At 36.8% G+C, this 27985-nt stretch overlaps 1 protein-coding gene across 3 annotated transcripts; it reads right to left on the bottom strand.

Annotated features, from left to right (window-relative positions):
- Window positions 1–1251: 1251 nt before the first annotated feature.
- Window positions 1252–27515, bottom strand: LOC6504544 (plexin-A2). 3 transcript variants are annotated; one of them, XM_014903678.3, is made up of 9 exons: window positions 27140–27515; window positions 17298–18770; window positions 8739–9984; window positions 6347–8680; window positions 4645–4840; window positions 4203–4589; window positions 4002–4132; window positions 3804–3949; window positions 1252–3738 (listed from the first exon to the last, which is right to left on the bottom strand). In XM_014903678.3, the coding sequence occupies exons 2-9, from the start codon at window positions 18501–18503 to the stop codon at window positions 3571–3573; spliced, it is 5814 nt and encodes a 1937-aa protein (XP_014759164.1). In that variant the 5' UTR covers window positions 18504–18770; window positions 27140–27515; the 3' UTR covers window positions 1252–3570. The 3 variants fall into 3 exon arrangements, with proteins under 3 accessions (XP_014759164.1, XP_032312059.1, XP_001967432.2); XM_032456168.2 differs by having other exon boundaries at window positions 27418–27515; XM_001967396.4 differs by having other exon boundaries at window positions 27013–27141.
- Window positions 27516–27985: the final 470 nt, after the last annotated feature.

The raw sequence follows: 27985 nt of genomic DNA, 5'->3' as shown, positions 1-27985 counted from the left end.
GATTCTATTTTGGATAAAATAATCTGATTTGCCAAATTTCATAAGGATCGGCCGCCTATATACGATCCGCTATATATCTAATAATATAAGATGCGTGGCGCCACCTAGCGGACTGCGACTGAACTGCAAGGGTATATCAACTTCGGCTCCGCCCGAAGTTAGCTTTCCTTTCTTGGTTTTATGTAAAAATGGTACCTCCGACTTTACAACCGCGCCAAAAATTCAAAATCGCATATTTTTCAAAATGGTCCTCACAAGAAATTAATATTTTAAGTAAATCAATTCAATTTTTTTATTTCCAATAACACTGTCAGGCCAGACTTTACGCACAGCAAGATAAAATTTTTTTAAAGCGACTCCGGCCGACTGCCCTTCACGAGATAAATAATAATTATTTCTTAACAAAAAATTCCTAGATACTCTCCAAATATAGCCATGTATCGTGTAAAAAAATTGAATAATTATATTCACTCAGAAATGAAAAAAAAATCGCAAAAATCTGCTTTTTTCAGCCTCTGAAACCATCCTGCCCCCTAAGCCATACAGGTAGGACTTAACACTCCAAGCGCTCATACTTTTAACTGATATGTACATAAAAGGTTTTTATTTAACCTTTTAAGAACGTTTACAATTTGAAACACAAAAAAGTATTTAATTTGTTTCTTATGACTCATAAGTTATGAGACTATCCTAATATTTTAAAGTCATACAAATGTATGTATGTATGTATGTATCATAACGAAATAATACAAAATTTTCAAATCTGTGTAGGGAAAGAAACATAAATTTTGTAATACAACAATCGAAGTACCAACTTAGATGCAGGAAAAAGTGTTTACTTTTTTAAATTTCTTATATTTGCAAGGGTATACATTCTTTATGTAATGAAATATTTTTGTATACAATTATTTTTGCATTGGGATATCGATTTGGTGGGCATATTTTCTTTTCTTAGAATATTTGATTCCACAGTAATTGGATGGGTTGTTATTCGACTTATTTTATATTAAATTTGTTTCTATTACACTTTTTGAGCAGTAAATATGTACAGTAAATACACCATTTAATTGTAATAGTTACTCAAACATAAAATTTAAATGCTCATGTGCACATCGTACGAATAAAGTAATTTAGGTATTGGCAAAATTTTTTTTTAAAAATTGTTCAATTGACCAGGTTAAATGTGGAAAAATAGTATTAGTATTTAGTATTATTTGTCACATTAATTAACAGTCAAGATTCGCAGTAAAATTAAAATAAACATTAAAAATCATTTTTATTATGGTTTACATTTCATGAAACAATTTACATAAAATCTTTTCCTTTATGGAGGAACCACATTATACATTCGAACAGTTCCTCCAATGGACGATTCTTTATTTACAAATAATTCTATTAAAATAAATTGTTTTTAATATTATTACATCTCCATAATTTATGCACGATGGTGAATTTACTGAGTTGTTAATGCTTATGAAATAAAAGGATAAGCGATTATTTTTTAAATTAGATTTTATGTTATTTTAAGTAATACTTATTTTAAAAATTAGAAAAATACACATTTTGTTTCCTAAACTGACATTTAGATTTCGTTAAACATTGCAATGAACTTTATTATTTAAATTCACGAATATTCGAAAAATATGGTAAAACAAATTGAAACAATAGGAATGTGATATTACTATTTTTTATGTATATGTAGGAAACTATTAATAGTTTAAATTAAATTCAGTCGATTTGTATTTGATTACTATACTTACTATAAAATCGTATATAAATTTACTTACATCGAATACATACATACAATAATTTTTTTTTTTTATCATTATGAGAGCAGAGACATACATGACATTTCAATGAAACTTTATAAATTATTTTTTATAAGAATGTGTGGTATTGGCACCGCTTCTTCTTTTTTTTTCAAATTATTTATAATTGGATTAAAAAAAAAATTGGCACAGCCATATTATTTTCAAATATATTAAAAACTTTATTAAAAAATTTATTTTCTTATATACAAAAATCATTCAATATTCCTTTTCATCTCCTTTTTATACCCTTGCAGAGAGTATTATAATTTTGGTCAAAAGTGTGCAACGCAGTGAAGGATACATCTCCTACCCTATAAAATATATATATATTCTTGATCAGGATCACCTCCTGAGTCGATATGAGCATGTCCGTCTGTTTCTACGCAAACTAGTCTCTCGGTTTTAGAGCTATCGAGTTGAAACTTTGCACACATCCTTCGATTAAATCCTATAGCAGTTATATGGCAGCTTGATTGATCGGAAATGCCATAACTTTAGTGTTTTTAAGTAAGAGGGTTAAAACTTTCCACTTACGTTATATTTGGCCAAAATATCTAATCTACAAAATTTCAAAAGGATCGGCCAACTATATCCTATAGCTGTCATAGAACGATCGGAATTGGCATAACTTTGATGTTTTTTAAGTTAGAAAGATGGGACTTGGTACAGATTCCATTTTGGGCAAAGTAATCCGATTCGATCAAAATTTCATAAGGATCGGCCGACTATATCCTATAGCTGCCATATAACTGAACGATCGGAAATGGCACAACCCTGCTATTTTTAAAGATGATTGGGGTTTTTTCCAACATTTTTATTCGAAAATTGATTATCGAATCAAAGAAATTTTGACAAGAATCGGCCAACTATATACGATCCGATATATATATAATAATTAAAGCTGCAAGGGTATATAAACTTCGGCTCCGCCCGAAGTTAGCTTTCCTTTGTTGTAGCTTTCCAAAAGACGAGTAAGGAATTGTTGTTTGATTTTCGTAAATCTAGAAAAACTAAACATGTAGTCAATTTTAAAAATCTTTCTTTACATAGGAAATTGCGTATGAAATTTCCTTAAGGAAAATTTAAAAAATCATAGTTTTCATTTGGAAATTTCTTAAAACTTACTCTCTAAAATCACTCTGCCGGGCCTAACATTTATTCGGAAATTGACAAAAAAAAAATTATTGATTGTAAAAATTACATTAAAATCGTTCACATTTTTAAATAAACTTTACATATATTATACATTTTTTATATAAATGTTTTAGAAATTAATGTTTGGAATTGCCTATAAATGAATGAGAAAATTAATGGTCGGCAGGGGTTTTACAAAGTATAAACGAACATACAATTTTGTTCAACGTTGAATCTATTTTTTTTTTATTATTAATTGGGTTATCTCTTTACTGATTTCTGATTATCTCTATTGAATTTAAAATGACTTATTTTCTCAGTTTGGATCAGGTCTTTAAAAAAGATATAAAAGTATTGAATATTCTATTGATTTCAACTATAAAAATGAAATTCTCCTTTAAACAGTTTTATTTAACATTAAAAGATCTGAAGTGTTATTCTAAAGAATATAAGAATATCTATATTCGTTATAAAATGTCATATCGCCATTAAAGCAAACATTAAGAAAATACTATAGGTGGAAATAATTCGATGATAAGCTAAATTTTTTGAAATATGAATTGTTTATTGAGAATGTCATATAAGAGCTCACTCAATTATTTTTATTAACCACGTATGTTATGACTTATTCAGCCGACATTATATTGTGAACTTGCTCTAATTTAAAAGCCAAACGCTGTTTTTGTGAAAACTCATCTTCCTCTAGAGTTACGGTTAGCTGTTCATTGTATTTTACAGCATAAGTATACAGTTCATGCAGAGCACAATTTGTATTAAATTCCGTGGTGTGCAGCTAGAAAAAGTTTATAACTATGTAATATCTGAATACATTCTTTTATAGACAGCAAGCTAACTTACCCTTGATTCTTCGGCAAGCATTGCGTTCATATCTTGATCCGATATCGGAGACATATCTCGAATGTCTCTATAGTATCGATCTACCCATTTGCGATACTCCGGAATATCTTTAGCATATAAAAGTTTTGAGCTTGGTGAGTCTTTGCCTGTAATATAATTGAGTTAAAAAAATATTTTGTTTCTCTAATTGTTATTTACCCAATCTATGATCAGATGTTGAACAAGAGTCCATAAATGTTTGAGCTACCACTGACAGGCAAGAATCCACTATATTTGACTTATGTATGTCAAAAACAAAATTCGGATTTTTAATTAAGTTCACCCAAAATCTAATTATTTTGAAAAAAAATGTTTTACGTTAGAAGATATTGATTATGTTAATAGATTAAAAATACGGACCGCAATGGTAGACTATTACTTTTCCAAGTATGTACGACTTCTGGATCAGTAATTCCATGTAATTGAGCTTGATCGTCTAAAAAGTCAAACATATATTTTATGGCTAATGGCAACGCCGATCCACGATGAGCGGTGCTAAATATGGTTTCAAAAAGATCATCAACGAACTTTTGAAGAGTTCCTTTTGTCGCTAATAATCGTGTCAAATAAATCTCAGATACTAATTTGTTTACTCTTTCCCCTTCTTTTTGCATATCGCTATCATGATGTTTCACAAGATGCCAATACCTTACGCCATTATCATGAATGTCATTATTTAAAGGACTGCCAGCGCGACTAAATGTCGGAGAGGAGGATGTGTATTTTGATATATTAAGAGTTTCATACCTAAAATTAAGAAAAGTTATGATTAAAAAAATCATTGTTAACAATAAATACTTACTTGTGAGATTTTTCATTTTTATCAGATAATATACTGAAGTTATAAATTGAACTTTGCTTTGGTACTAAACTTAGTCCTGCACCATCTGGCACATTGTAATGCTGCAATGTATTAAGTTTTTTCCATTCGCTTTCCGTTTTAGATGTTACGTCTTCATCATAGAGAATTACTCGGCCTGTAGCCCCTGTACGCCATTCTATAAAAATATAAATTTAAAATTAATGTGGCATAAAATTGTAAGAATCATATTTGGATTTAAATTTTTGCCCATGACTTTTACCACTAACGATACAACATATAGACTTCTCATTTCATACAACGAAAAAGGACCATAACCGCTCCGCGGTTAAACTGATCTTTATATGTATGCGTGCTCACGCATTCACCTACACGGTTTCATGTGTGTGCGTTCGACTTCGTTTTGAAGTCAGCTAAAATTTTTGATTTTTGTAACTGGGGCCTGTCGCAAGAAATTTTTGCGTCTATTTTCGTTGTATGAAATGAGAAGTCTATATGTTGTATGGTTAGTGCTTTTACCCAGCAGTACCAGTCACCTATGATACACCCATGAATTTGATTTCATACTCTCGGCCCTGAATTTGATTTCAGGCATGAATCTGCCCTGATTCCAAATCCGGATTCAAGAGTGAAAATTGTCTCGAAATCAGTCCTGATTCAAACCTTAATTTCAGAGCTCAATGAAATGCAAGATTGTTTCCGCGCTGAAAATCTTATCTTGAATTATTTAGGCCGTATAATTGCGTTGACCATCATTCTTTTTAGTACAGTATGTATGTATTCTTTTTAGTAGGTATACCAACTAAAACAAGAAAGGAATGTTAACTTCGGGCGGAGCCGAAATTGATATACCCTTGCAGTTAAGATTGTGCCATTTCCGATCGTTCAGTCGCGGCTTTAGGATATAGTCGGCCAATCCTGATGAAATTTCGCGATAGGATCACCCAAAATGGAATCCGAAGAAAGTCCCATCATTCTAACTTAAAAAACAAAAAAGTTCCGATCGTTCTATGACAGCTATATCATATAGTCGGCTGATCCTTATGAATTTTTTTACATAAGATAGTCGACCAATCCTGGCCGTTCCGACTTATATACTGCCTGCAAACAAAAGAAGGATGTGTGAAAAGTTTCAACTCGATAGCTTTAAAACTGAGAGACTAGTTGGCATAGAAACAGACAGACGGACATGCTCATATCGACTCAGGAGGTGATCCTGATCAAGAATACATATACTTTATAGGGTCGGAGATGTCTCCTTCACTGCGTTGCACACTTTTGATCAAAATTATAATACCCTCTGCAAGGGTATAAAAACAATTTCCAAAAAAAAGCAGCGAATATTTTCGAATTAAAAATTAAACTATAAAGAACATTGTGTCTTTTTATTATACTAAGCGAAATGAAGGGATAACAAAACACTTGTTAGTCAATACCGTTTCACTCACAATCTGTCATTTTGTTAACGGAATACATTTGTTGACTAGACTACCTACTTCCTACTGATTTCATTTTTGGCTCTACTAATTGCAAGAAAACCAGACTACATTCTGATTATGAATATAAGGTGATGGTAAGGAAACTAAAATGCAAAAGAAGCAAGTGTTTAATCGTTAATGAACAAATTTTTCGGAATATGATAACCTGCGTAATTAATCATACATGTTTAAGAAATAGAACTTACCCAAATCTAAATCGTCTTTGCGGGGTCTTTGACTGGATGGAATATTTTTATAAATAGTTTCCAAACATTTTTCTTTTACTTGTCCAATTGTATCGCAATCTAAAACCTTAACTGATACATTTTCGGTATGCGAAGGTAACATATCCAAATTATTGCAAAATATTGGTTGCTGTATGATGCTTGCGTAAACGTTCATAGGTCGAAAATCTATAGACTGTCGTATAAGTTTCTCTTCGCTTAGGGAGTATCGTGCTTCGTGTGTGCAAGCATCAACGGGTCCTTTATCTACTTGTCCTTTAACAGCACGGAAAAGCATATATAAAGGCTCTCCAGCACATTCTTTTAAAAACTTATAAAGAAGAAAAGTGAACCAAGCACTTAACATTTTTTCAGCCACACTCTCTGTTCGCCGTAGCAAAAGCTTAGGATGACTCTTTCCTTCTATGCACTTTTCTATTAAATCTCCTAACAGCGTTTTTAAGATATCTGTACAATATTCTAATTTTGATTGTAGTGTTACCATAATCAATGAAGCCACGTTAACTCTTTCACGCATTGAGAAGTAACGATTAGACTCTAAGGTTCGAATAAACAGAAGCAGGAAAGTTTTATTCATTATAAGTTGACCGAATATTCGCAGCCCTTTTTCCTTACGAAGAAGTTCAGGTCTTTCCCATTGCAAAACTATGTGGTCCTCATGATTGGGAAATAAAATTTTCATGGCGTAAGATCGATAATCTAAGAATGGAATTCCTCCTGATGTAAGGTCTCCTGTAAGGTCTGTCATTTCCGTTTGCAGCTCAGCAAAAGCTTCCTTACATTCAGCAGCGACACGTAATTCTAATATATCCATCTGTTCTTGCATGTTTCGAAGAACTCGATTAGATTCAGAACTTTTCTTCTTATATGCAACAAGCAAAGCAACAAATATTAACAATAAGATTACAATGGTAGCAATAACTGCAAATATTACATTTTCTCCCCAATCTAAAATAATATTTGATGACTCATAACTCAGGATTCCAATGCGAAACTGTAAAGCAGATCCAATACGAACCACAACTTCGGGTCCATTCATACTATTGGTAGCCGTTGCTTCAGGAGGGGGCCTACACGTAAGTTGCTGTCGTGATAATGATGTTATGTTGCAAAATCCGTTTCCAATTCTAACCTCCACATCAGTTTCTTTACATGCGCGATCCAGATTCCGACCATTTATTGTTAAATATTCACTTTTAAAATATTTAATTTTCTCCTCAAACGCAAAGTACTCAGGATTTGGATAAAGTTCGAAGTTGTTATTGTTAATTTTCGATAAATTTTGGACACGCAAAACATTATCCATAAGGAATCCATATTCCAGTAGAATTGGTTTTTCTGCATCTATAATTTTGCCGTCCAGATCAATAACGGGAGAGGAACATTCCATTTCTATATCTGATTGAACTCGGCATGGACTTGCATACATCTCGTTATTATACACTACATAAATGTTTGGACTCTGTATACTTGTAAATTGTGTACCAATTACTAAAATTCTTATTCCACCAGCTGGAATACCTTTTGGCACTTTTATTTGCCCGCTCGGTCCAGAACTTACAAATTCGACGGTGGGGTCCAGTACATATTTAAAATTATAGTCATTGAATTCTCGAGGTCCATTATCAAAGGACATTTTTAATCTTCCTTCAATTATACCAGGGGAAGGTGATGTACGACATATTGCTTGCGTAGAATCTGCGCTTAAAATTTTGCAAGCTAAGTGATCGTTTATAGATGCTTGTATTCGAGAACCAGCATTCAAATGCTTTCCAGTTATATGTATTTCAGTTCCACCGGACGTAGGACCAAATTTTGGATTGAAATCCAAAATTTTCGGGTCAACAAATTCATAGTCCTCCTGGGACTCTCCACGATAGTCTCCTATTTGAACAACAATTTTACCATTTCTATATATCTGTTCCCCAGGGCTATCTACAGTGCATACAATTTGCTTTGTATCGATATAGTATTGGGGAAATGGCATGCAATTAATTCCGGCTATACGAACTCCTGAATATATATCATTATAATTCTTGCCCAAATTAATACCACGTATTGTTATATTTGTGCCCCCTTCCCAAGGTCCAGTTTTGGGTTCAAAAGAATGGATCTCTGGGTTGGGACAAATTTCACTTCGATTTAGCCAATCGGTTTTACCTTCTTTATTTTTATTGCATTGTTCTTCTACTTCACAAGAATTTGTAGATGAACACCAGCCACAATTATATTTTTCAGGTAGAGCTAAGCAAATTCCACAGCTGTCGGCCATTTCTCGACACCGATAAATAACAACTGAAAAAAAAAGATTAAAAAATGCAACAAAAAAAATTATTGATCGAATTTGGCTTACCATGAATATTATGGGGATTGTCTAAAGGTTTAGAACCACCCCATATGACAGCAAAAGTAGCGGTTAAATTTGGCGATCTAGAAGTATATTGAAATTCCATGTTGTCGCAGTAGATGGTGTCGCCCAATAGTTGAGCATTTAAACTAGTTACTCGACCTTCGATATTAAATTGACAAACAAATCTAGTTTGAACTATAAACTGTCCAATTATGTGAACTTTAACTTTTATAGATTTGCTTGTACCCCCTGCAACAAGTACTTCACTTCCGTCACCTGTCGCATTTATTGTAGGACAAAATCCGGGCCCGGATCTATAACTTGGTCCTATTCTGCTAACCCCTGTAACCAAAATATCGTTTCGACAGTTTTCAGCAGTATCATGAGTGCATCGATGAGCCTCCACGCACCAATCACATGGAAATTCCGATGACACGCAACGTGTACATGATGAATGGGTGCTGCAATCAAAAAATGTAAAGTCCGTTGATACTAAATCAGGACCATTTCTGGTGCGCACAGATAGTTTTGCTGTAAAGTGATGTTTCCCCTGTTCAATTTGGGGCAGCATATCAGTTCGCGGCGTTGTGCAGTTTACACCATTTCGTTTTTTCGTAGCATTGGTAAATAGAGCCTTGTCTTCGGTAGTAAAAGCACAAATTAAATTCTCTTTTAGTTGGGGTAAATGATCTATTATCAGTTCTAATGTGCGAGCCGTTGTGCGTTGCAACTGATGGGGCACCACGCTAGTTATTGTTGTGCATTTGCCAGTTTTGTAACTGACCCAATATAATGGATCGTTTGCGTCGTCTTGACAACTCGAACGAGGGCTACACTTATTTTCCAAAGAGCACCACCCGCAATATGGGTCCCTTGCTCCTAAACAATCTCCGCACGTTTTGTAATCAGTGCAATCAAATACTTTAACTTTTGACACTTTAGATTCAGACATAACATAAATGTAAAGATTCTGATTGTCAAATTGCATATCTTGATTAATAGATGACCCTAAATCAACAGAAAAGCTAGCATACTCATTAGCAATTAATGAAGACTCGATTACAATTTTCTTTAGGTATCCATCTGACGTACCGACGAAGACAACAGTGTATCCACTTGTGCTGGTAGCAGCAACAGCAGTAAGTCTGGTTTTAAACATAGCCACGGGAACAGAAGTTATAGGAGTCTCTCCTCCCAATGGAGAATTTACATCAAGGCCACAAAAATCTTCGCCTATAGTTTGAAGTTTCTGAAAATAAGTACAAATAGAAAATCAATAATACTTATAAACAAAAAAAGAAAGCTAGCTTCGGGCGGAGCCGAAGTTATGTAGCAGCTCTTTGTTATGTAGTAACCCTTGCAGTTATGTAGCAGCTTATATAATTATATATGTATCGGATTGTATATAGTTGGACGATATACAGCTATAGGATATATTTGACCGATCCGTGCCGTTCCGACTTATATACTACCTGCATATAGAAGAATGTGTTGAGACGAACTGAGAGACTGCGTAGAAACGGACAGATCCTGATCAAGAATATATACTTTATAGGGTCAGAGATGTGTCCTTCACTGCGTTGACCAAAATTCCTCACTTTTGACCAAAATTGTCTGTCCGTCTGTCCGTTTCTACGCAAACTAGTCTCTCACTTTTAAAGCTATCGAGTTTAAACTTTGCACACACTTTTCTTTTCTTTGCAGGCAGTATATAAGTCGGAACGGCCGGGATCAGTCGACTATATCCTATAGCTGTCATATAACTGATTGATCGGAAATGCTATAACTTCGTTGTTTTTAAAGTTAGAAGGATGGGAGTTTCAATGGATTCCTCTTTGGGCAAAATAATTCGATATGCCAAATTTCAAAAGGATAGGCCAACTATATACGATCCGCTATATATCTAATAATATAAGATGCGTGGCGCCCCCTAGCAGACTACGACTCAACTGCAAGGGTATATAAACTTCGGCTCCGCCCGAAGTTAGCTTTAAGGGAAGCTTAAAAGGGAATTTTTCCCTTTTAAATCCCTGCTACAGACCTGAAAAAGAACCTGAATATTGGCTGCAACGGATCAAACAGTGCGCACATATCTCAGAAACATAATCTGAACTCCTGCAACCCAAGAAAAGTCCCACTTTTAAATGCCAGACATATTGCTAACCGTATCAAGTTTTCTAAAGAGCATTATAATTGGGTGCTCCAGCAATAAAGAAATATTTTATGGTCAGATAAAAGCAAGGTAGTAATGTATAGTGGTAAAGGATCCTAATCGTATGTCAGACGTCCCAAAAATTCTGAATGCAAGCCTCAGTACACCATAAAGACTATAAAGCATGGAGGATGCAGCGTCCCGGTATGGGCCAGTTTTTCATACAATGGAGTAGGTTCATACACTGGATTAAAACTATTATGGATCAATACGTCTATATATATCTTGCAAACTGCAATTTTACCCTTAGCAGAGGATGAAATTCCTCTTGTTTGGGTCTTCCAGCAGGATAACGACCTGAAATATACAAGCAAAAAGGCAAAGGAGTGGTTCTCCAAAATTGCAGTTAAAGTTTTGGAGTGGCCTATGCTGTCGCCCTATCTAAATCCAATAGGGAATCTGTGGTCCGACGTTAAGAAGGCACTAACTGATACCAAACCATCGAAGTTTTTTTGTTCATTTGTATATTCTTTAGGGTCTTCAATTTAAAAAAAAACATATGAAACGTTTTCCTAAAGCTAAAAGCTGCTGGTGGTGCTATTTTTTTCGCAGCTGTACATACCCTTGAAGGTAATTGATGACGTGTAAGCTAAGATATATATTGCATATATCAGTTATCCTTTTAATATATATGTTAATCATAAAATTTCATATAACTGTGCCAGTCCACGAGGTGACGAACAGCATGCTTAGCTTAGGACACTGTATATGTCCGAAAAAATTTTAAAAATTTTCTGCTTGCGTCCAATTTGAATAAATGATACACCAATCAAAGATTTTGTTTTAATTAGATAATTTGTATCATACAATTTTTTTTGTATACCTGTATTGAATTTTTTTGTCATTAATATTGATGTAAGGGGTTTATTTTTTTTGATAAGATAAAAAAATAGTGGGTCATATAGTGTGTTTTTCGCACTAGCGGGCGCTCCGATTTATGAGTTTATAATGTAAAGCAACTCTTCCGGTCAAGCAAATGCTGGAAAAGCTGGCCGACATTAACACCCGTGACGTCCCTCGATTCCACCGCCTTTTGGAAACCGTTGTTGCCGCCCGCTCCCGTGCATTCCATTGTTCACCTCCATCTGCCGTCATGCGCTAGTGTTGTCTCCCTCTCTCGCGGTATCTCTCGGTCACTCCGCAGCATCAAGCGTTAAGCCGCACCCATGCGTCATTGTATCAAATCAGATGTAATAAACGAACGCCCATGTTTAAATCGAACAGAATTTTTAATTTACTAAAAACTTGAATTCTGAACAACAATTATAATTGCAGCTACCCGAAAACGCTCGGTAACTTAACATTTTGTGAACCCCGACGCTATTGAGCGCGGAAAAATAATTATTTGAAATTTTTTTCCCTTTAAACATTTCAGAGGCCTAAAAGATAATATTAATAAACGTTATTTGGATTGTGATTTGTGCGCGAAATGCAAACATCTATTTACATAAAAATGACTATTGCATCGGTTGTTCGCAGAGTGCTACAATCGTTTATACATATAAGGTTGTCAAATATCTCCCTTCCGCTTTTTTGCTCTTTATTCAATGCTTTATAAAAAGTGTTACAGTGATCGGATTTAGTTGAAATATGCGCCGTTTTTTCGATAATCTGTTTCCATCTAGACGGCAACTTCATAATACCTCCCTCGTAGAAGCCCCCCTCCTTATTTGCGAAGAACTCGGACAGCCACATTTCACAAGCCTCTTTTGAGTTCAACTTTACACCACCAAGGGCGTTCGCCATGGACAGGAACAGGTGGTAATCACTTGGCGCTATGTCCGGGCTATATGGTGGATGCGATAAAACCTCCCATCCGAGCTCCCGTAGCTTTTGACGAGTCATCAACGAAGTGTGTGGTCACCCTTCCTGTTGGCCAATTCTGGACGCTTCTGGTCGATCGCCTGCTTCAAGCGGTTCAGTTGTTCGCAGTAGATGGTAGAATTAAGCGTCTGGCCATATGGGAGCAGCTCATAGTGGATGATTCCCTTCCACTCCCATCAAACACACAGCAAAACCTTCCTGGCCGTCAATCCCGGCTTGGCCACTGTTTGGGACGATTCACCGGCCTTCGACCACGACCGTTTTCGCTTGATATTGTCGTATGTGATCCATTTTTCGTCGCCAGTCACCATCCGCTTCAAGAATGGGTCGAGTTCGTTCCGTTTCAACAGCATATCGCAGGCTTTGATTCAGTCCAGAAGGTTTTTTTGCGTCAAATCATGCGGCACCCAAACATCAAGCTTTTTTTTGTATCCAGCCTTCTGCAGATGGTTTAAAATGGTTTGGTGACTAACTCCCATCTCCTGGGCGATGTCACGAGATGCCAAATGCCGGTCTAACTCGATGTATAATGTACATAGCCGCGAAATTCAAAAGACAAAAAGGCGGAAGGGAGATATTTGACAACCTTTTATATTATCCCGTTATATAGTAGTTGCACAAATGAGTGGGTCGTAAACTATCAATAAATAAACAAATAAAATAAATTTTTTGTTACGAAATTGAATCCCTTTTTCGAGTGTGCATCTCCTGTAAGAAGCTTTTTTTGTGCCACACTGCTGATGTTCTTTTTAAGGATCTCCAAGGGTTTATGCCCTCCTTAAAAGCGGTAGAGACACTAAGCGTGCGGCTTGTCGAATTCGAAGGCATCGTCACGGATTTCAAGAGCTCGCGCAAGGAGCTACCTGATTTGGATGTTGCGGAACTCGGGAGCGATCTGCGCGTCACCTTCCACGATGCGGCGAGGGAGGCGCGATTCATCCTGGACCAGGAGATTATTCGGGGCTCCAGTTTGTTGCTTGCGAGCTCGACGCTGATCAACGCTACTTTCGCCACCAATTTTGATGCGTCATTTGGCAGAACTTTCCGGGCTTTGCCGCCACTACCGCTTCTCACTTTTAGTGAAGGTTATGCGGAGTGGCTTGAATTCCAGTCACTGTTCTTTACCATGGTGGACACAAATTTAAATGCCGGGTGGAGAAGCGTTTGTGGTCCTACCTTCGCGATTCGGCCTTGGCTGACGGACAAAAACTATAACGTTGCTGCTAAACAAAATTTTCAGTAAAGGCCGGCTTATTATACCCTTGCAGAGGGTATTATAATTTTGGTAAAAAATGTGCAACGCAGTGAAGGAGACATCTCCGACCCTATAAAGTATATATATTCATGATCAGGATCACCTCCTAAGTCGATATGAGCAATGTCCTTCTGTCTTTCGGTTTCTACGCAAAGTAGTCTCTCAGTTTAGGAGCTATCGAGTTGAAACTTTGCACACATTCTTGCAGGTAGTATATAAGTCGGATCGGCCGGGATCGGTCGACTATATCCTATAGCTGCCATATAACTGATTGATCGGAAATGCCATAACATTACTACTATTACGTAACGAACTAGTCCTACTGGCGGTCCCTCTGGCGGAAGCATCACTCCTATTAGGTTTGGTCGACCGTTGGCCTAGTTGGTCCAGTTATTACTAAGTCGAAAATATTCTTGTAGAAGCTGTGTCGGGACCAGCTTTCTTGGACCGAAAGCTTACCTCAGGCTTTTTACACGAAGTGGCCTCAGGCTTTTTACACGGAGTGGCAGGAAATCTAACGGAGCTTCAGTCACATCCACGGTTGCCATTTTTGGTACAAATGTACCACAACTGGTACATTTTTTATGCGTTGGTACATTGGATCACTTTTTTTCATTTTGGTACATTTTCAATATGCCTGGTCTTTTTTCAAAAAATTTTATGTTCACACATATTATTTTAACAAATGGCTCTGTTCCACCAAGCACAAATTTTGTATCAGTTAGAAATGGAACCATTACTAACACTGAAAAATATCGCATGCAGTCGATCTGCGATGTTCCGTCTCAAATTAAGAAAATATGTATGCGCCAACGTAAGGTCCATCACTACGTAAACAGTTATAAATTGTGAAATACATAAAATAATAAGTACGTGAAATAATAAAAGATCATTTTAAAAAAACGTTAAGAAATTTTAGTTTTAAAAAATACCGAGAAAAATTTGTGGTACATTTTTGCCCAAATTGGTACATTTTTTCAAAATTTTGGTACAAAAAATTTTTTTGGAATGGCAACCGTGGTCACATCCAACGTGCAGGATTTCCGCGGCTGGCGCTTCTGAAGCTCTCGTGGAGATTCATGGCTGCTGTTGCGCCACCATTGAAACCTACAGACCGTGTTTCTACGTAGTTTCCAGGTCGCCAGGGGCTGAGGCCCGACTCCCATGTGCGAAGTCTCATGTATCGCCTCTTAAGGCGATAACTGAGCCGAAGTTGGAGCTGGCTGTAGCTGTGTTGTTGGCGAGAATGATGGCAGAGGTTCATAGTCTAGGCTCTTATAGAGGAAAGTATGTTTGTTGGTGTCTTGTCAGTTGTGTTATCGTGTATTCGAAATGAGCCGGCCAACCACGTGTGGCGTTGGAGTGGCGTTTTGTACCTAAGTCGCAAAATCCAGCCGACATTTTATCTACTGGGGCCCTTCCTACTGATCGGATCCAGTTTATGGTGTCAGCATATCGGCTAACTTAACAGAGTTTTAACACCCAAGCTTAAACTATCAATTCTATAACTCCGGCATTGCTAGACAGTGTCATAACTTTTTAACTTCAATAAAGTAATTGACTTACTTAATAAATAATAAGAAAGGAAAGGTAGCGAGCCGAATTTGATATACCCTTACAGTTAGGTAGCAGCTTATATTAGTATATATATTGTATAAAAATTGTCAATCCTTATGAGAATTCATCAAATTAACTTCAAACGCTCATGCCCTACCGTCTGTTAAAACAACAAGGTTGTGCTATTTCCGATCGTTCAGTTAAATACTACATTTGAAAATTTCAATTTAGCAGATCGGTTTAGGAATGGAATCCGTAGAATGCCTTATGATAGATAGCATAAAAAGAACAAAGTTTAGCCAATTCCGATCATTCAGTTATATGACATCTATATGATATAGGTGGCCTTATGATTTGATTTAATTTTGTAGATAAGATATGTTGTCCAAAAATAAATAGATAATGGATCTGCAGAAGAGTCGATGGAGATATACATATAAACAAGAAAGGAAAGCTAACTTCGGGCGGAGCCGAAGTTGATATACCCTTGCAGTTCAGTCGCAGTCCGCTAGGTGGCGCCACGCATCTTATATTATTAAATATATAGCGGATCGTATATAGTCGGCCGATCCTTATGAAATTTGGCATATTGAATTATTTTGCCCAAAGAGTAATCTTTACCAAGTCCCATCTTTCTAACTTAAAAAACACCAAAGTTATGCCAATTCTGATCGTTCTATGACAGCTATAGGATATAGTCGGCCGATCCTTATGAAATTTTGTGCATAAGATATTTTGGTCAAATATAACATGTGTGGAAAGTCCCAACCCTCTAACTTAAAAAACACCAAAGTTATGACATTTCCGATCAATCAGTTATATGGCAGCTATAGGATATAGTCGACCGATCCCGGCCGTTCCGACTTATATACTATCTGCAAAGGAAAGAAAGGTGTGTGCAAAGTTTCAACTCGATAGCTCCAAAACTGAGAGACTAGTTTGCGTAGAAACCGACAGACAGACAGACGGACATGCTCATATCAACTCACGAGGTGATCCTGATCAAGAATATATATACTTTATAGGGTCGGAGATGTCTCCTTCACTGCGTTGCACACTTTTGACCAAAATTATAATTCCCTCTGCAAGGGTATAAAAAGGCGCTGGTAAATGAGCCTAAGTTGCATATTTAGGCAAGGGGATACAACAGAACTGCCTCTGACGCGGCTAAACATTAATTTGTACCGGTCTTACTACAGAAGTTGTCAATTTGCATCCAATTTACTATTAAAGCAAGATAACATCGGAAGCTGAATCAAAACGACCTAGCTTCTTTCTACAGGTTAAAGGTTCGTATGTTTTGGGATAACTTCAATTTAGATTGTAATGTTGATTGTAAGCGTCAAAAACAAGCTGAATTTGCCGATAAAAGTTTTTTGTAGCTGTTTCATTTACGGGATTATGTGCAAACGAGAACCGAACTGACAGGCACATGAAACATGTCTTAGCCGAAAAAAGATTGATTGTGTGTGACGTCAGAATAATTCATTAGCCTGAAGCAAGCTCACGGTAACGAGTTGCTTAAGCTGATGGAGTAAAAAGTACATCAATGTGGCATACGAATAAAGTCTTTGGTGTGAGGGAGTAAGACTCGCAACGAGAGAGAATAGAAAAGAGATCAGTTTGAGTTGAGCTGCATAATGTCAAATTTAACACTTTCTTTTGTTGATTAAATAATAATAACTACCTTATACTCAAAACTCTACATACATACCGTCAATACACATGGCATACTTGGAGATATAAAGTCAAGGCCTCTCATTCCGTTTCCATTAAAACATGATTTGATGTTTTGCATAAATTTCCGGCGTATCGATTTTAGGGAGTAAATGCACAGACCAGAATTATTGGTCGGTGTGTTTGCATCGCCCTTCGAAAATACAGCAAAGAGTACATCATCTTGAATAGTAATACCCAAGCTCTGAGCTAGATCCGAACTAGGCTTTCCAAGGAACCCAGCTTGAACCAAATTAAACTTAGTGCCACCTTGAGCTTCACTTATACACTCTACTGGTATTTCGGTATACGAGTAATAATTGGAGTCTTCTTGACATATTCGCACAAGTTTCGTTATATATTCTTTAGGCGATGAATGGTGACTATGTTTTAACTGGGTGGTAAGAAAGTAAGAAAAGCGCTCAGAGCTAAATCCGTAAACGTAGTTAACAAAATATGTTTCACGTGCATATGAATTTATAAAAGTTCTCGTTCCTGTTGTTACAGCCGACGAAGCAATCTGGAACATTTTCGTTTTTTCCAGAGATCGTGACGCTACAGCCGGTATTTCGCTTCGATAAGGGGAATTATTTGTATATGTAACACCAACGTACATAACATTTGTTACCGGATGCTGTGGAGGTCCCGGCGCTATGAATGCCACAGTTGATGAATTGGCATCATTTGCAACAACCGCATCTGGGACTTCGTGTTCAATTATACTCACATTCTGAAGATTACGAACCGTACATGTTCCTTGAAATAACGACCCACAGGCAATAAGTCGAGAAGTAGCACGATCGATCAGTAGAACTTTGTTATGGTTGTCGGTCGGACTGCGAACAGCATTCAATGGACAATCGAGAATACTGCATTCCACTGAATCATTTTGTGGGCCCGTTTTAACCGTTTCAGAAAGCTCCAAATCAGGCGAAAGTTGAAACAAACGGTTAACGCCACCAATAAAAACACGCCCTGTAATAGTGTCCACAAGTAAGTGATTCAATTTGGTGTCAAACCTTGCTATATTGGTAATAGTATTACTAAGGTTTTTTCCAACCTTTATTGTCTCATTTGCATCAGTTAAGTTGACCAATTCATTTTGTACAGAAGATCTATCGGGCCATAAATTTGCTGCCAGTACTTGTGTATCATATTTTTTTTCGAGAGTTGCTATTAGCAGTACGCTTAGAAAAAAATTCATCTCCACAAGCGCTCCTTAAATAGGACGATATTCTTCACGCAAGTAATACAGATTTTATGGTCAATATAGAATTTTTTCACTGTTCTGGACTATGCAAAGCGGTAATATAAAGATTTAAACCAAAGTTTAAATTTTGTGTTGTTATGGATATTTTATTTTCGTAATAAATCCACAGATTCAAATTGAATGATTATCCATTTTAAATAATTGAGCTCTACTCAAATTTGTATGTAAGTGTTATTGATATGGCCGATACCATCATATGATCTAAAAATAAAGACAGAAATAAAAGGTATTTGTTGATGCATTATTCTTCTATGTAAGTTTTTAAAAATATTTAATAAATAATGTTAGTCACTAAGAATTAGTCATTATCTTGGCGAGGCCGTAAAATTTGAATCGTACTTTTATTTATACATATTTACTTAAGGGTTTTCGATGCTGAAACAACAGATTTTGCGATTTTTTCTTCATTTCTGAGTGAATATAATTTTCAGTATATATATAATTCAATTTTTTACTCGATAAATGGCTATATTTGGAGAGTATCTAGGAATTTTTATTTTAAAGAAATAATTATTATTTATCCCATGACGGGCAGTCGGCCGGAGTCGCTTCAAAAAATTGTTATCTTGCGGTGCGTAAAATCTGGCCCAGTGTTATCTTAAATAAAACAAGAAAGGAAAGCTAACTTCGGGCGGAACCGAAGTTGATATACCCTTGCAGTTAAGGTTTTTCCATTTCCGATCAATCAGTTATATGGCAGCTATAGGATATAGTGGACCGATCCCGGCTGTTCCGACTTATGTACTGCCTACAACAAAAAGAAGGGTGTGTGCAAAGTTTCAGCTCGATAGCTTTAATACTGAGAGACTAGTTTGCGTAGAAACAGACAGACAGACGGACATGCTTATATCGACTCAGGCGGTGATCCTGATCAAGAATATATATACTTTATAGGGTCGCAGATGTCTCCTTCAAAATTATAATATAATAGCGTTGCACACTTTTGACCAAAATTACAATACCCTCTGTAAGGGTATAAAAAGTCAATGTATCCACTTTTGCAAGTTTGTGGTTTTTCGTGGTTTTTTCCAAATATTAGTACTTTATCCAAAGACCCTTAGATTTAATGAAATTTTTAATGCGCCTAGGCATACTTTCACCCAAATTCTGCAACATTTCCTTTGAAATATTTTTCCATCCTGTTTCTATCAGTTCTGTGGGTCAGGATAGAAAATAAAATGAATATGAAAATAAAAGTTTTATCAAGTTTTTGAGGTTATGTCGTAACCCTGACGTGCTGGGGTTTTTTGGACCTCGGATTCGGATTCAGCGACCCCGAAAACATATAGTAAACATGGTCTGACCTCCAGACCCGAAAAAATAGTTTTTTTTTTTGTGTGGCTGTGTAATTAGCAATAAGCATAAAACAATATCCAACCAATATAACCCAGCACTAGTAGACGGCGCCAGAAGCAGAAATCAGCATTATCAGCGGAAAGAATGACCGACTGACCGAAGCAAGCAAAAATCAGCTAGCTAAGCCGAAATGCATGGACAACCAATGCATGAACAAGCAATCTGAGTCAGAAGACTCAAAGGTGGGTGACCTTGGCATTAACATTAGTTTTAACACGTCCATAACACTGATCTTCGTTAGATTTAATTATGTATAATTTAGCATCTTATATAAGAATTGTTGTTCGATTGTTCTTCTGAAATAAAAATAGTTGCGAAATCAGAGTGAATCGTCTCCTTACTCAGTGTCTGAACTACGGCACTTAAAATCCACCTACTTTGAGTGATCCTGTGTAAATCGGGTCACAAGTTAGGACTGAAGAGCTATCTACTTCGCGTGGCTCCAGTGTAAACCGACCACCGTAGAACTTTTATCATCGAACCTACTTCGGGTGGCTCCTGTGTAAACTGACCACAAGTAAGGCTTCAGTATCTAATCTACTTTGAGTTTTGCTCCCGTGAAACGGACCACAAATAGAACGCGCGGTATCCAATCTACTTCAAATGTTGCTCCCGTGAAACAGACCACAAGTAGACCCCGCGTTACCCAACCAACTTCGAGTGTTGCTCCCGTGAAACGGACCACAAGTAGGACCGGCCGATAAGGAATCAGCCGAACCACCATACCATCTGTACTTGAGGAGAACCAGCCCAGGACTTCAAGTACACCACATCAACTCCACCCTGATCACAGCAAGCACTTGGTCAACCCGAGCAGTCCCTTGCAGAATCCAGGTAAATTTTATCAGAACTTTTATACGTTCTTTTGACTACGACTCCGGGACCTACCGTTATGCCCGCGAGTTCAAGTTCGACGTAATGGCCACACAACGCTCTACGAACGAACATTTGGTGACCCCGACGTGATCATTTTCTATAGGATCACACCTGAACACAAGCCGCAACGCAACTTAACTCATCGAAAAAAAAAGATACATCGCACAATACATGAGCAAATTGAAAGCAACATAGCCATCCAAGGGCTAATAAAAAACTTCACTAAGGACTCCGCAGAGCGAAAACTCAAGGAAGGATACTTCAAGGAGAGACTCAATCAGCTCACTCACTCATGGACCCAGTTTAAAAAAAATTATGCCAAGCTCCATGAGCTAGCACTAAGTCTTGAGAATGAGTATTTCACAAAGACCAAAGCGCTAGAAGAGCTTGTGAAAAAATATGAAGAAATATTTTCGAATGGAATCCCATCAGTGCGAAAATCTCGAGGCACAATCATCACGAGGAAACGAAGGTTAATTGAGGGTCTTCAATTAACATCATTAAAACGAAGACATGAAGGACGATTAGACGATATGGAAGACTTTCTGTGCAACTGCACCGAAGGACGGGAAGTTTTCACACACGTCAGACAACATATGAAGGAGCTATGGAAGGAAATTGTTAGGGGACACCATGATCTTGTCGACCTGGAACCAGCCATAAAAAATGATGGACACACCGATGACTGATTTCGTGTCCGAGCGAAGAAACGCAATCGACTTCTGCATCAACACAAAAACCCGCAATCGCACCTTCGTTTGTAATACCACCAGTAGACATTCCAAAGTTTGACGGAGACCACCGACATTGGCTACGATTCTACGAAATTTTTACGGAATTCATCCACAATGAAGATTACAGCGATGCAGTAAAATTCCATCATTGGGAGAATCATGTAACAGGTGAAGCAAAAAACCTAATCTCAACGTCAATCGTCGGAGAAACCAGTTACCAGGATGCCTGGCAACGACTTAAGAATCGATACCAAAATGATGATTATGAGCTGTTGATTAAATTCGCGATGCAAGAGCTTTTCGGACACCCCAGAACAAATGGATCAACCGAGCTGAGCAGCTTCCATGATACCGTGCTCCGAACGATCGCCACTCTCAATGCGCTCAAAGTGTCAACAGACAACTAGGAGTCAATCTTGATACACATCATTGAGGAAAGATTGGACCCACACACGCTGTCATCTCTAGAACTAGCCGTCACTGATCCAACCAATCGACAATCTCTGAAGCAGATGTTAGAAAACCTTGAGCGTCAGGCAACCAGTCAAGTAATAATGCAAAAAAATACATCGACCGCTCCACTTCGATCCAGTTCATCACGAGTGGTGTGTTCAGTCACAGCCCTGCTTACAGATAAGCCCACCATTCTGTTACCAACCGCCCAAGTGGCAATACATGGACCAGCCGGACCCCCTCAGCAATGCCGCACACTCCTAGATTCTGGATCACAGATTAACATAATCGCCTGAAGGATGGCTCACACACTAGGACTACAATTGGAGCAATTAACCCTGAACATCGCTGCACTGGGAGGAACAACTAAAAGCTTACAATCCATCCTGAAGATCCATAACTGAAGAGCATTACTGCAAGGGCCAGTAACCAAGGAAATTGAAGGAGTAGAAATCCACCTCCTATTCGGCATGGGTAACATGCATCTCCAAAGGGGAGCAAGAAGCAAGGTCAAGAGAGGACCAAGAGTCCTGTATGCGCACTGACCAACCAGAAAAAAGGCCTAGTACTACATGGGATGCCCAAGGAAAATGGTTACGAGGCCGCGCAACAAGGCGAAGGAGACAACAGGCCGGATAGAATTATCGTTGGTAGCTTATCAGTGTTGGAGATCTCACACACATGAATCAAAATTTTTTTGGTGCTAACATTAGATTTTTAAGAATTAGTTTTAAGATCCACAATGTTTTCTAGTGCAAGGGTACGCATCGGTTCACTGAGACGGTCCAACAACAACGTACAGCCGCATTGGATTGAGTCCCTCAATGGGGGGAGAATTTTGGCACCTATTGCCAAGACCTACTACCCTAATTTGATCTAATCAAGATGCATCAGCATGTCAAAATACAAGCATCAGACCCATGTGCCTACTGGCACATCTAGTAATAAATTAGCGATAAGCGCAAAACAATATCCAACCTACTAACCCGGCAATAGTGGACGGCGCCGGAAGCAGAATCAGCGGGAAGAATGACCGACTGACCGAAGCAAGTAAAAACCAGCCAGCTAAGCCGAAATGCGTGTGCAAGCAGTACATGAACAAACAATCTGAGTCAGCAGACTCAGAGGTGGGTGACCCTGGCACTATCATTAGTTTTAGCACGTCCATAACATTGACCCTTCTTAGATGTAATGATGAATAATTTAGCATCTTATATAAGAGTTGTTCTTCTGAAATAAAGATAGTTGCGAAATCAGAGTGAATCGTCTTGTTACTCAGTGTCTGAACCACGGCACTAAAATTAATCTACTTCGAGTGATCCTGTGTAAAACGGTTCACAAGTAGAACTCGCGGCATACCAGTCTACTTCGAGTGTTGCTCCCGTGAAACGGACCACGAGTAGACCCCGCTTCATCCAACCTACTGCGAGTGGCTCCTGTGTAAACGGACCACAAGTAGAACCCGCGGCATTCCAGTCTACTTTGAGTGTTGCTCCCGTGAAACGGACCACAAGTAGGACCGGCCGATAAGGAATCAGCCGAACCACCATACCATCTGTACTTGAGGAGAACCAGCCCAGGACTTCAAGTACCCCACATCAACTCCAGCCTGATCACAGCAAGCACCTGGTCAACCCGAGCAGTCTCTTGCAGAATCCATGTAAATTTAGTCATATATTTAATTGGAAATTTTGTTTTTGGTAACTTACCAAAATTTATTTACTCAGTAAATTTAATAAATCGAATATCACACATGAGTATATCAATAAGTAGAGTCAGCCAACTGATACTTTAAATAAAGAAAATATAATTTAATTCTAATAAAAATAAAATTAGGTCCTACTAATAGGGTCACCATTTGTTTTTAAAAAAATATAGCTCTTATTCTTATTGAATAATGTAATAAAAGACAGTATATTAATTTGTCTTAAAACTAAGACATTAGCCTGATCGTAATAAAGGGTACACTTCTTTTGTTCCTAAGAAAACAAATCAGCACAACTTTGTTTGCGTTTTGGATACATTGTTAATTATCTGCTTAATAAAATGTGTATTCACCATAATTAGTAATCTTTTTTTTTTTTATTTTTTTTTTTTCGCGCGGTTCCCACTGCATACGTACAGCCCTCCTCCCGCCCAACATAAAATCCTAAGGGGATCATGCTGTGCATATGTCGATCTACAATGGCTTAAGAATAAAGGACTAAAGTTTCTAGTCCTTCTATTCGGAACGTTAAACTGTAAGCGTGTTAGTAAGTGCTGGCTATCTATGACATCACCATAAATAAGGTCGTGTAGGAAAACGACACCCAGCATTTCTACGATTTGTTAAGGAGGGTAAGTTTATTAATAATACTTTTTTATAACACTTGCAACTCAGAAGTGACAAACATGTATCCACATGTGCTCGCCCCTGTATATTATAATATAAGCTACAACCTAACTGCAAGGGTATATAAACTTTGGCTCCGGCCAAAGTTAGCTTTCCTTTCTTGTTATTAAATACTTTTTTTTAATGTGGTGGTTCACGGTATTGAAATAAAAACAAGAAGTTTCAACTCGATAGCTTTAAAACTGAGAGACTAGTTTGCATAGAAACAGACAGACGGACATGCTCATATCGACTCAGGAGGTGAAAATATTGAAAGAGGTGCATAGATAGCGCACAGAGTTAGTCATTAATTTTACTAAAACCGCTGATAAACTCTTTAAAACCACTCTTAGTCTGTCTCATGAACGACCGGATTTCGTCTACAAACGTCACAACAAAACCTTCTTGTTTTTATACCCTTACAGAGGGTATTATAATTTTGGTCAAAAGTGTGCAACGCAGTGAAGGAGACATCTCCGACCCTATAAAGTATATATATTCTTGATCAGGATCACCTCCTGAGTCGGGTGTCTTAAAAAAAACTTTGGTGTTTTTTAAGTTAGAAAGACTCTACTTGGTACAGATTCCTCTTTGGGAAAATAAAAAAAATATGGCAAATTTCATAAGGATCGGCCGACTATATACGATATATATCTAAAAATATAGGATGCGTGGCGCCACCTAGCGGACTGCGACTCAACTGCAATTGTATTTCAACTTCGGCTCCGCCCGAAGTTAGCTTTCCTTTTTTTTTGAGGCTTAGAGGGTTAAAAACATTTAAAAAATGTATGTGTTTTTGTTCATTCCTATTTTGACGAAAGCGAGAATCAAAGAGTCTCCTACATAGAAAAACCATCTGCGCACCCAAATTATCTCGCTAGATGATTGACTCGGGACAACCTTCCAACCCAGGGATAGTTTCTTTTTATTACCGTCCTCTGAAAAAAATAGGCCTACACGTTAAAAAAGGATATTAAAAACACACTTTTACATGGATTTTTTGGTAAATTTTATTTTAAGACAATATAATCCTTGAACATTCACTTCAAAATAAATGTAATTTTTTGTTTTAGATCCATTAGGTATTTCTGCGTTTTATCGCAACAAAGAATCTGCTCTAGTGTTTCAGACCCTAGCAAAGTATAATTTTATGATTCAAATGATTTTATTTTATGGCGCATAGTTAATGAAATAATGGGCTTTAAAGACTTAAATGTGAAACTACAAGTTTCCTGATCAAATTTTGTTTTCATGTATTTGCAATGAAATTATAAAAAATTTTCATGAGTTTGTCAATGGCTTGAAAATTTTTTTTCCGTTTTATGAAATCTAAGAGGCCTACCATAATAGTTTGGGCCTAATAAAAACCACAACAAGAAAGGAAAGTTATCTTCGGGCGGAGTCAAAGTTGATATACCCTTGCAGCTAATATTATTATCGGATCGTGTATATTTGTCCTTATAAGAATTTCACCATCAAATCAATTTTCTAATAAAAAGGTAGAAAGCAGCCCCAAGAATATTTAAATTGGCAAGGTTAAAAGAAGATAAAAACAAAAGAGGGATGTGTGCAAAGTTTCAAGTGGATAGCTTTACATCAAAGAGACTACTTTGGGTAGCAACAGACGGACATGTCTATATCGACTAATAAAGTGACCTTGATCATGAAAATATATACTTTATATGGTCGGAGATGTCTCTACCAAAAACAAGAAAGAAAAGCTAATTTCGGACGGAGTCGAAGTTGATATACCCTTGCAGCTAATATAATTATATATATATCGGATCGTATAAAGTCGGCAATCCTTATGAAATTTGGCAGATGGGATTAGACCCAAAATGAAATCCGCAGTCCCATCTTTCTAGCTTAAAAAACATCAAAGTTATGCTAATCCCGATCGTTCAGTTATATGGCACCTACAGGATATAAGTATATGGCCGATCCCGTCCGGTCTGACTTATGTATATACAGCCTGCAAACAAAAGAAGGATGTGTGCAAAGTTTTAAATCGATAGCTTTAAAACTGAGATACTAGTTTGCGTAGAAACAGACGGACATGCTCATATCGACTCAGGAGATGATCCTGATCAAGAATATATATACTTTATAGGGTCGGAGATGTCTCCTTCACTGCGTTGCACACTTTTGACCAAAATTATAATACCCTCTGGAAGTGTATAAAAACTATGTATATACATACATATATATTCATATATGTAAAAAAAAGGAACGATTATGTGAATTCGATTCTGAATTTTTTTTTGTATCAATTGTATGAATAATTACTTTATTACCTAAGTATGTATAAATTATGTACGTATATGTATATGTTGTATGTATTTTACTTTTAAGGGGCAGCGCCCAACTTGTACACGAAAATGAATTCATCTTGTATATTTCTTGTTTAGTTCTAAAAAAAAATATATTGTATAATTTTAACTCTACTGTCCTTATACGCTACTAAACATAAACAACATATGAACTATGTACAGAAAGTAAAATGCAATAAATATACATAGATCAAATTTTGTATGTATGTATATTTGTTATTTTTGTAGAAACATACATAATTATGCATATCGACAATGACGTTCATACATACACTACATGTGAATAGTTTAAAGTTTCAAATTAACAACATACGATAGCTTACCACGCCCCTTTTATAGAGAAACCAATTAAATAATTTCAAAAACTTCATTTTAATTAAAATTTTAAAATACATATGCAATTTATATGCACCTATGGATAATATAGATATATACAACAAATATTAATACCCGCATTTTTGTGTTGAAACGGCGTTTTTATCGTTAAAAAGTTATTTTAAAATGAATTTGCCTTTAAAATTAACTGGCAACTTGTTATATCCGGGATATTGTTTTTCATTTTGTATGTATAACTGAATAATTAGATGGTTATCTCGTCTTTTTCAAATGCGAAAAACAACAAAAGTACTTGCATAGGTTCAAAGTAATTATATACGTATACTTTTTACATTCCGAAACGCAAATAATATTCTTATTTAATTCTTCATTTTCATCACAAATATTTATACCATTATAGGATTTTTGGATACCGTATTGCAAAATAGGGATGCGAGAAATATCTCAATTTTTTTGGATGTATACTTATCGGTGTAAATATAACAAATAAATATATCGATATTTTTCACATATATGTATTTTGTTCATTTTAGATATGTCGGAATATCGTAACTAATGTTTCCGGAAAATCTGACTTTTTTATGCTAAACAACTTTATAAACAGCGGGGAGTGAGATTTCTAGCTTTTTATTTATATTAGATAGCTGTTTTGTGTATGATTGCACACTGCTCCCAATGCCCAATATTCTTGCATAAACTAGAAAAATGAAGCTACAGACTTGGCACACTATATGTGTTTGCACCTAGTGCCAAGACCTACTACCCTATATTCACACTTAGTAATCTGATCAATCAATGGTCATCCGCATGTCGCAATACACAATAATCAGACCACTAACCTATTGGCATACTAACCTAATTATTGCTAACCTAATTAGCAATAAGCATGAAACAATATCCAACTTAATAACCCAGCACTAGTAGACGGCGCTAGAAGCGGAAATCAGCAGTATCAGCGGG

The sequence above is a fragment of the Drosophila ananassae genome (genome assembly GCF_017639315.1).
Source record: "Drosophila ananassae strain 14024-0371.13 chromosome 4 unlocalized genomic scaffold, ASM1763931v2 tig00000256, whole genome shotgun sequence".
NCBI classification, from domain to species: domain Eukaryota; kingdom Metazoa; phylum Arthropoda; class Insecta; order Diptera; family Drosophilidae; genus Drosophila; species Drosophila ananassae.
The sequence above is the reverse complement of the archived record's forward strand: the minus strand, read 5'-3'. Positions and strand labels throughout refer to the sequence as shown.

Coding starts and splice junctions, on each gene's coding strand:
- LOC6504544 (XM_014903678.3), bottom strand. CDS start 18,503: ATGAATTTTTTTCTAAGCGTACTGCTAATAGCAACTCTCGAAAAAAAA. Junction 3,950..4,001: donor AACATCTGATCATAGATTGG/GTAAATAACAAT, acceptor ATTATATTACAG/GCAAAGACTCACCAAGCTCA. Junction 3,739..3,803: donor TGCTTGCCGAAGAATCAAGG/GTAAGTTAGCTT, acceptor AACTTTTTCTAG/CTGCACACCACGGAATTTAA.